Consider the following 10810-nt stretch of genomic DNA (forward strand, 5'->3'; position numbering starts at 1 on the left):
ATCCCTTGACGCCCCCGAGCTCTCGGTACCATGATTAGAAGGGGACAGATGATGGTGCTTCTTCGCCTTCGCTCGAGACACGTCACCGGTACCGACGAGGAGGACGTGGAATCCACACGCCTCCTTGGGTTCGGTCCCGATGGGCCTGCACCCTTGGAGCCCTCGAGGCAGGTGGAGACCCACTGGCTCACTGCTGCCAGTGTGAGATGGTCTCTGAACAGCCATTACTTGCGCTCATGAGGTCGATGCACTCTCCGGTGCCGACATCAACACCGCCGCTGACCTCGGTACTGCTGCCGACGCCGAAGTACCGGGCAAAGCTCCAAACAGACGTTCCCGTTGAGATTGTCTCGACGCCTGTGTCCGCTTTTTAAGGCTAAGATACAACTTACATGCGTCGGGGCGATGTTCGGCCCCAAGGCACTGGATACACCAAACGTGAGGGTCAGTGCCTGAGATTGCCCGGTTGCACCAAGTGCACTTCTTGAAGCCGCTGGCGATCCTCAATGTCATTGACGGAAAAATAGCGGTGGCGAAATCAAAAAAACTTGCGATGGTGCCTAAAGAAGGCACAAAAAGGGAGAGAACCCGTATGGGTGGCCAAAAGGGCCGCACATGCAAACGAAAGGAAACTTACTAGGGATAAACTAAGAAATAAAGGAAACTTTTTTTTTTTTTTTTTTTAACGGAACAGCTCAAATGCGAGCTGCACATGCCTACGCAAAGAAAGTCAGCGAAAAAGCCGGCGAAGTGAAGGCTCTTCTTCTCCTGAGGCAACAGAACCGCCGTAAAACAGCCACTCTTGACCGTGGAAAAAAAAGACTGAAGTGGGACTCTCGCGTGACGGGCGGGAAGATGGCCGCGCATGCACGGTGTGCGCCCGTGGGCTCGAAGGTTCTAGCAAGCTTTGTTGCTAGGAAGATTTTCAGGACCTGGGGCTGCCGTGGATGTCACCCACATGTGAGAACAAGCAGCTTGCTTGTCCTTGGAGAATGCTCGTATTTAGTGGTAGTACCTCAGTTCATGTCAGGGTCCTGGCACTAACTATCCAGGTACTTGGTGGCCTACTAGAAGCTGCCCTGGTATCACTCATATTCAGTGGCAATACCGGTCCATGTCAGGGTCCCAACACTAAATATCCAGGTACTTGGTGGCCTGCTGGATGCTGCCCTGGTATTGCTGCTGCTGCTGCTGCTACTAATAATAATAATTTCTGAAGCACTACTAGACGTATGCAGCACTGTACACTTGAACATGAAGAGACAGTCCCTGCTCAACAGAGCTTATAATCTAATTAGGACAGACAAACAGGACAAACAAGAGCTAAGGGAATATTAAAGTGAGGATGATAAAATAAGGGTTCTGAAGAAGTGAATAAGGGTTAGGAGTTAAAAGCAGCATCAATAAGGTGGGCTTTTAGCTTAGATTTGAAGACGGCCAGAGATGGAGCTTGACTACCGGCTCAGGAAGTCTATTCCAGGCATATGGTGCAGTAAGATAAAAGGAACGGAGTCTGGAATTAGCAGTGGAGGAGAAGGGTGCAGATAAGAGAGATTTACCCAGTGAACGGAGTTCCCAGGGAGGAATGTAGGGAGAGATGAGTGGAGAGGTACTGAGGAGCTGCAGAGAGAATGCACTTATAGATCAATAAGAGGAGTTTGAACTGTATGCGGAAACGGATAGGAAGCCAGTGAAGTGACTTGAGTAGAGGGCTAATATGAGCATAACGACACTGGCGGAATATTAGTCGTGCAGCAGAATTTTGAACAGATTGAAGAGGTGGGAGACTTGTGAGAAGCAAGTTGCAATAGTCTAAGCGAGAGGTGATAAGTGTGGATAAGGGTTCTGGTAGTGTGCTTAGAAAGGAAAGGGCGAATTTTGCTGATACAGATATTATTCGGTGGCATTACCTGATAACTGAAAACAACCTTTTAAAATAACCCAGTAGTCATGTTTCAGCAGAATGCTTGTAGTATGGTATTACATTAAAACATATGGGCTAATATTCAAAAGCGGTTTTACATTTTGTGGCAGCCTTAAAAAACATTAAGTGCCCAATGTGTGTGTGTGTTGTTTTGGTTTTTTTTCATTGGCACCACACTGTTTGGGCTTGTTGGTGCTCTTGGGTCCAGCTGCCTGATAAGTACCAAAAAAACAACAAACAAAAGAAGCTTTTCACATTAATGAAGTTTTATTCTTACCTAAGGCTATGTACAGTAGGAGTTAGCAGCAGCAAATGAAAGCATGGTAATGTGGGAACATAAAAAGGGAATTGGCAGCCAAAATGGATGCCTATTCCTCAGTAAGTTGAAACAAACTGAGGGAGACTGTCAGCGTTTCCACTGCCTTTCAGACCAGGCACTTATATATAGAGTTTCTCAGCCCAATGCACAAAAAACTGGTTTGGCATAATTGCAAGAGGTACATTAAAAAAAAATTCCTTAAGATACATTTGTCCTTTTTGTTAAACACATCCTCGATAAAAAAACAAACAAAAACAAAACCCTCCTCTCACTTCGGGTCAGGGTCCAGTTCTCTCAGTCTTTACTTTCACGGTATTCACTTTTTCCCTTGCCTATGGGCTTAACAGGAATGTCCATCTCCTTCCTCCCTTCAAGTGGTAATTAGTTCTCAACGGATGGAAACCTGCTGCATCCAGCTAGTCTCCAAATGGCCTCTGACACACCTATCAAAAAGTGAATTACATGACTCATTGTCTTTCAGAGCTAGATGCACTAACCCCACGTAGAGCCCTTTCCTTACCAATCCCTTAGTGAAGGAAATCACATGCAAATGAGCTGCTCGCTGTTAGCTCATTTGCACGCGATTTCCTGTGGAATTCAGTTGGCCAGCTGGACATGCGCAGAGCAGCCAATCGTTATACTGGCTGCTTTGCGCATACCAAAGACATATAAACACACAACATGCATGATGCATCTATGTGCAGAATGTACATTACAAGAGAGGAACTAAAGGGCAGACAGCAAGAAAACCACAAACACACTCACAGCCACTGCATAGAAATCATGTGTCTCCTATCTAGAGAGAACCAGTCCAGCAGTCCCAGTGCAAAAGCCCCAGCCCAGAGAATATTTCCTTGGGCAGCTCTTGCCCTGCTTCTGTCTGCGGCTGCCCTGAACGGTGATCCCTCGCCAGTGCTGCAGTATGAAACCAACTTATTTAAGCCCATCCTGCGCTCGTCTCCACCCTGCCTCCACAGCTGGACTGGTAGGCTGCTGCTGATTCTTCTGCTGGGAGAGGGAGGGGGTACCATAGCGGGGAGGAGGGGTGTGAGGGTTGGGAGACACATCACTTCCTCTCCTTACCAGGCAAGTCTGAACCCTTTCATGAGTGCAGTAAGAGAAATTCGGTTCCCATCGCCGTAGCTACCCGCTCACAACCTCGGCTGGCTCAGGACATGCTGCAGCAGAGCGTGCGTGCAGCCCGAAGAGCAGAGTCCTGCGAGCTGTGCATCGTGCAGCCCACACAGGACTGGGGCGCTTTCCTCTCTCATGGCTTCTGCCGTTCTCTCCCTGCCGGCTCTGCGACTGTAACCAAGCCTGGCAGGAGCGGCTTTTCTGCTTAGTTAGCCGGCTACAGGACCACCCAAGGAAAAGTGCTCTAGGGGGCGGTCTCTCTTCATCCTCCTGTCCTCGCTCCATTTGCTTCCCTGTTATTTGCCTTCTCTCACCCTACTTGCAGGGTCTCTCTCTCTTCCCCGCCCCCCTCAGTTAACCTCAAATTTTTTTCCCTTCCGATTCCTTCACAGCAGCCCCAACGAGAGGTGCAGACCTTTAGGTTTTCCACGGTAAGGGGATCGGAAAACGGTAGTGCATCACATACACATTATAATACTAATTTGCTCATCTGCATTCCGTTTTCGTTAGCTGCTACCGTGACAGGACAATGCCCTTTTGTGCATGTCCCGGTTTACTAGTGCGTTAAACTGGCTAGAACCAGTTTAAAAACCACATTGCTGGCTCGTTTAGTGCATCTGGCCCTAAGTTACCTGGCCAGGAAGAGGGGAGGAAGGGGAGTGCTTGCTTGTGTGTCGGGCACCAAATGGCCTTGTTTTTTGTAATCCACAGAAGAAAAAAAATGTCTCAATTCTGTAGATTGTTTGTTCTAAACATTACCGGCACTGGACCCGCATGGTCTAGGCCTTCATAATTGCACCCCTACCATCAACACATCTTTCAGGTTGCTCCAGCACTATCCAGACAGTGCCAGGGTGCTGCGTGCATGTTCAGCTGTACTATGAGGATAGCAGGTGTTGATCAGCTGCTATTCATGTAGCCAAGCAAAGTAACCTAGTAAGTGACAGCAGAATGGTTCATCCAGTCTGCCCAACAGTCACTCATTATCAATTCATGATTAAGTCAACAATTAACCTATATACTTTATCATAGTCTGTCTTTGGTGTTTCTGGGATATACACCATAGAAGTCTGCCCGGCTCTGTCCTTATGTTCCAACTCCTGGAATTGTCGTCAAAGCCCACTCCAGCTTATACAAATCTATCTTGTAATTTGCTGGACCCAGACTGTAAAAGTCTGCCCAGCACTGTCCTAGGTTCTGGCTACGGAAGTTGCCTTTGAAGCCCTTTCCAGCCCATCTTAAACTGGATTTCCTTATACAGAACACAGACCTACAAAGTCTGCCCGGCACCAGCTTTAGTTCTTCACAGCCAGAGTTGCCATCCAAGCATCACTCGCGCATCGACACACATGCAGCTATTTAAGGTTGTGTTTTTTAAAAAATATATCCCATCTGTTTTCTAAATAGGGATCCTCTGTGTTCATCCCACGCCGTCTTGAATTCCATCACTGTTTTTGTCTCTGAAAAAAGTGATGGAATAAAAATTTAGGCCAGCAAAGAGACTTAAATACTGACCTGATAAATACAGAGCAGAAATTATCTGGCACTGGAGTTCTTTGCTATTGCCATCATCAGATCATATCATAAGAAGCAAATTCCTTTGCTCAACTCTTTTGAGGAGCTGTCTCTTACAGAACAAGTGTATACAAGATTTTGAAACATCATTGATTTCGTAATAACAAAATCTGTTAGCAAGTATATATATAAAACATGTTAGCAATATCTACTTTTTAAGCACTGATACTTTTTTAATGTAATTTTACCCTGATACAGGTATTTTGATGGAACATGACTATGTTAGGTTATTTTTAATATACTTTTTTATTTTTATTCAATTATATTTGCTTTTTATCTTATTTTCTATTTTTATTCTCCACCCCTCAGAGCTGCCTTTATTTGCTGAGATCTTACCCCTCCATTTGCTGCATACTTTACTACCCTATTGGAAACCTACAAATTCTATATCAGTGGCATGTCAGCCTTTGAATAACTGAATATTATATTTGTATTTGTTTCATTAATTACCTACTCCTGAGTGAGTGTGCTGCATGTGTATCTAATCTCCAGAAATTAGAATTTGCAGGCAATAGCTTTTCTTTGTGTGTGAAATCCAGTATTTTAAAATGGCTCCAGGACATCAGGGACAGGCTCGGCCAGTAAAACCTATCTCCAGTGCCTGGAGTCATCTGGTAACACTACTCAAATATTAGCATTTGCCACATTAATGCATCTTTGCTTTACTGGTTTTACAGACTGGTATAGATCTCAGCCAGTGGGTGAAAGAGGTACAGCTGGACTACAACGTGTACTTGGGCAAAGAAACAGATGAAGATGCTCTCAGTCATATCCATTTGTACCAGGTCTTATAGCTATAGACTGACAGACTGGTGGCACCAGCATAAGCCTGTTGATCTATCATCAAAACCCCACACAACACCTTAGGCAACACAAGGCTTGTCATAATCTGTGACAGACAGCACACTACAGGAGATCTACTGTATGCTAATGTGTGTTGTGTTGGCCATTTCTGAACAAATGGCTAAATGTAAGTTGCAGTTCAAAGAAAAGCACAAAGGGCCAGATTCTATAAATCACACTCGCAAACGGGCACTGGAAAAGATCAGCACTAAGCATGACGCACCCTTTATAGAATCATGCTTTGCACTGATTCCTGCATCCGAACTTGCACAATGCAAAATGTAGGGTAAACCCACTACCACCCTAAGGTCAATATACACAATATAGAATTGAGTGGTAGGAATACACTGTTCCACAACCAATCTTTTCAAACCACAAGAGTATCAGAAAATCCCTTTGCACTTGTAACAGGTTATTAGGCCTCTTATGGGGCATCCCATTACAAACGCAAACCTTGTATTGTGTTGTCCTCAACCATTTACACTTCTGGGTTTGCTTAAAAATCGTTTCTTGTATCAAAATGTTCTAATTTTTAATTCCAACCAACAATATACCTTTAAAAATCAAATGTTGTAAATGTCTCTTAAATTAAGTGATCTTGAAAAACCGGCACTTAGCTTTTAGAAGTTAGCAGCCACCATTGCATTAAATCTGGAGCATCCATTTGACTCCCACATTCGTAACACTGACATTAGGCACTCCTGCCTTAATGGTTTTTGGCATACCCGTGCCTGCTTTGGGGGTCTTTCTAAAACCAACCAAATACTCATTAGAGAGTATGTCAAACGGCAGTATACTGTGATAAAACAAGTATCTGTGCCAAACTTTAAGTGCTACACTTTTATGCCTGCTGAAATCTGGTGCAAATGCTGGTGTCAAGGGCGTAGACACGGGTGAGCCTGGGCCCACCCAGTTTAGGCTTAGAACCACCCATCAGCAGTGCACATCTGGTAGCCAGCATGTGGGAAGCAAGCTGGACTCCCGTGGTCCTGCATTTCCTTCTCCCCGTCCTTTAACAAGCTTCTCTGCTCAAACGGGTAGTGGCAGCAATTCCTATGCACTGTCTACGGCTGACCTTGAAGCCTTCTCTCTGCTGTATAGAACCCTCTGATGCAGCTTCATATTTCTGCCGCTGGCAGTATGTAAGAATCACTGTCTCTGCTCTTTTAAGGAGAGAAGCCCGTTAAGGTAGATGGGGGGGGGGGGGATCCAGATGGGAGGGAGAGATGCTGTATGGGGAGGGAGAGGGGCAAGAGATGCTGCTTGGGGGGAGAGAGAGGGGCAACAAAGGGAGAAATGTTGGACCTAGGGTTCAAGGGAGAGAGGGAGAGGTGTTAGATGTGGCAGTGGAAGGGAAAGAGAGAGCAATGTTGGACATGGCAGTGGAGGGGACAGAGGGAGAGATGCTACATGGAGAGGGGAAAAAGAGGGAAATGGATCTAGGCGTAGAAGGGATTGAAGGTGAGATGCTGGATAATGGGAGGGAGGGGAGAAAGAGGGGAAATGGATATGAGTAGAAGGGATTGAAGGAGAAATGCTGGACAATGGGAGAGAGGAGAGGGAGAAATGCTGAACCATGGGAGAAAGGGAGGGGGAGCAGGAGGGAAGAGAAAAGGGACAGGAATATGCTGGAGTGAAAGATGGGGCTGTGAGGGTAGGGAAGGGGAAAAGAGGGAGCCAATGCTGAGCTAGAAGGGTAGAAGGAGAAAGATGCTGGGAATGGTGGAACTATGTGGGAGAGGCAGGGGGAATGAATGAGGAGGATAGTGATTATAGGGAGTAGAAATGTGTTAATGTTGAGTAGATTAAAGATGACAGGAAATGGGAGAGCTAATGGACGAGAGTAGGAGATAGGTAACTGAAAAGTATAAAGAAGAATGGTGAATTAGCAGAGGACAAAGGAAAGCATAAAAGAGAAACTGGAACCAACATTATGGAAAATAAAATGTCCAGACAACAAAGGTAGACAAAAGCATTTTATTTTTAATTTAACTGAAATGTGTTGGCTTTGGGAAATGTACATAGCAGATGTTTGTATTGTGTTCACTAGAAAACAAAATGCATTTCCTTTTGTATTTTTCCTGTGCTACAGTACATGTTTAACTTCTTGGGGGCTCATGGATGTTTCTGCTTAGGGTTACCATATGTCTGGATTTACCCGGACATGTCCTCTTTTTGAGGACATGTCTGGACGGATTTGGCCAGCCTGCCCGTTTGTCCGGATTTCTGGACAAATGGGCTGGCTGGCGGAAGTGGAGGCGGGCGCGGGACTCCCTTCCCCTCCCCTTATGCTACTATCCCTGGTGGTCTAGAGGTACCTCTTCGCTCTTCGGGGCAGGAAAGAAAGAGCCCCCTCTTTCCTGCCCGGAGCACTGCTGCTAGCTGCCCTGCTGCATCCTGTGTGAGTCCGGCTCTCGGTGTTTCAAAATGGCCGCCGAGAGTTGAAGTCTCGCGAGGCTGCTTCAACGCTCAGTGGCCATTTTGAAACGCCGAGAGCCAGACTCACACAGGATGCAGCACGGCAGCTAGCAGCAGCGCTACGGGCAGGAAAGAGGGGGCTCTTTCTTTCCTGCCCCAAGCGAAGAGGTACCTCTAGACCACCAGGGATAGTAGCGTGAGGGGAGGTGATGGGGGGAAGAGGGGGTGACCGGGGGCAGGGCAATAGCGTGAAAGGGGCGGGTGAGGGCGTGAAATGGGGCGGGGCGAGTGTCCTCTTTTTATGAGGACAAAAAAAGGTAACCCTATTTCTGCTGTCTGCCAAGCTTGGTAAAAAGAAAGTTCTGGACACCTTCTGAGGAAGTCTTCAGCTGACAGACCTTGGGGATCTCCTCATTAGCTAAAGTATTCATATTTAGAGTTGGGAGATGCCGGGGGAGGGTGGAGGCTGACAAAATGTTGTGCCCATCCAGTTTGAACTCTGACCCACCCAAAATTGGCTGTCTGGCTATATCATTGGCTGGCACCCAAGTTGTGTGTGCTGACCCAGTATTCTATATCTGGGCATGTAACTTTATAGAACACCCCTGACTCGCCTATGCACCCTTTTTGAGTTAATGTGCTATGAGAATTAGGTGCGAGCTGCCTTACAGAATATTGTCTTAATGTGAATGCAAATTCTAATGGGTGCCAATTACTTAAATAATTAGCTGTTAGTACCCAATTGATCAATTTGTATGCACATTTCAGGAGTGTACCCAAATTTGGTTGTGCAAACCTGGGTGCCATATATAGAATCCAGGAGAAAGAACCTGCTTGTGATGAAATACGGCAACATCTCTTCTCCGCCCCTCCCCCCTACCCATCAATAGATTTAATTTCCTTCCTTCAGTATTTTAATAGGAAAAAATAATGCACTCCAAAATGTCATTAAATGAAACCACTGGGTAATTTTGCTTACTTGTTAAAATTAAACACTTCAGGATACAAGGCTTATAATTCTTTCAGCAGAAGATTTTGTTCTCAAAACATTCTCTATGGATTTTTTTTCTCCCTGATGTTGCACAAATTTATTTCTGTAGTGAAAAGATGTGTAATAGAATACATTCAAAACACCAGACAACAGTTAACAGCAAACATTACACAAATAAGTCTTCACATCCCACTAATTAGGGTACATTCTCTATGCTTACTGTCTTGTGACTAAGATCCTTAACACATCCTTGGTCCACAGTGTCAGGAGAGGCTTTGATTTTTTTTTTTATGGACGTTTTAGATTTTGATTCTGTAAATATAGGAAAACTAAAGTTTTCACGTTTATTTTAATTTTGATATACCACCTAGCAGAGGTCCAGCTAAGCTGGGGAAAGTATAGGGTATTTGCACTGTGGTCCAGATCCAGCGCCAACCGTCCTACCTTTATGTGCAATGTTTGAGTATTGTAAACAAATTTAATTAACAGTTAAATGCAGAACACAGGGTATTAAATGGTGTGAAGGATGAAGGAAGAGCAGAGGTATGCATTTGATGGATCAGGGTAACAATTTTTTAGGGAATCCTGCATGCTGTTGATAGCCATGTTCTTATTTAAGTATGGGGTGACACATGATCCTACTTCTTCCTTTTTAATGCATTTTATGGAGGCATTTAATATCTGTACAAAGGCCTTGAAGAAGGGAAGTAGGAGATGAAAACTGATTAGGAAAAAAAAATCATGGATCTCCTACCTGATCTGTGCCCTGTTCTGCAACATGGTATTTATTTATGTTCAAATGTATTTTATTGAAAGGATAACATCTGATTACAGTCATGGGTTTCACCGTACCAATCAACAGTATGTCATCACGCTAACATTAGTAATAACAAATACATTAATAGTCTTTTTTTTTTTTTTTATTCCCCCCCCACCCTTCCCTCCCTTCCCATCTCCTCCCCCCTTCTCCACCCACTCTGCTGCCATGTGTTACAATATCAACATGAAACCTGAATCTCTATCGCTGGTCAATGGAGTAAGTAATGGTGTCTTTCATAAAATCCCATATTCCTACCATGTAGTATCGGGATAATGGGGCTTGAGTTATGTGCCCTTCGGTTATATTTACTATGTTCCCTCGTTCTTACTGTCAACCTTCGCCTGTCTGAGACTTAAGTGTTTAGTTACCAAAGGGGGTCAGAAATTTAACAAGAGACTTCTCTGTCTAGATGGCAAAGTGATCCACAGGGCCTCCCATTGCGCTCTGAACTTCAGGCCCTGGGGGCTTTCCATATCAGTCACTCCACATCTATCTATTCGCATTTGTTTTACAAGTTGCGATCGCCATGTCTGCAACGGGGGTTGTTCTTTTGATCTCCAAAACTGCAGAATAATAGTTATTCCAAAATATACCACCATCCTTGCGAATGCCTTGAATCCCTCTGGAGGGTCCGTGGTGTACTTAAAAATATGAAATAATAATAGGGGATCCCAGACAAAAGTGCAGTTCCATAATTGGTCCCCCCCCCCCCCCTCACCACCCTTTTCCAAAACCGCTCCAGAACATATGCCCCAGAGAAGCCGAGCCTTGATGACACTTCGGACA

The 10810-nt window shown here is 45.1% G+C and overlaps 1 protein-coding gene across 1 annotated transcript in view; it reads left to right on the forward strand.

The window, feature by feature from the left end:
- The window catches only part of LOC115478094, a 129651-nt gene extending 123288 nt beyond the window's left edge, over nt 1–6363 (forward strand). Inside the window, exon 8 of the mRNA XM_030215328.1 lies at nt 5630–6363. Within this exon, the coding sequence (XP_030071188.1) occupies nt 5630–5746 (117 nt within the window). The 3' untranslated portion in view covers nt 5747–6363. The remainder of the gene's footprint in view (nt 1–5629) is intronic.
- The last annotated feature ends 4447 nt before the right edge of the window (nt 6364–10810 follow it).

Source organism: Microcaecilia unicolor, chromosome 9 (assembly GCF_901765095.1).
Source record: "Microcaecilia unicolor chromosome 9, aMicUni1.1, whole genome shotgun sequence".
Taxonomy (NCBI): Eukaryota; Metazoa; Chordata; class Amphibia; order Gymnophiona; family Siphonopidae; genus Microcaecilia; species Microcaecilia unicolor.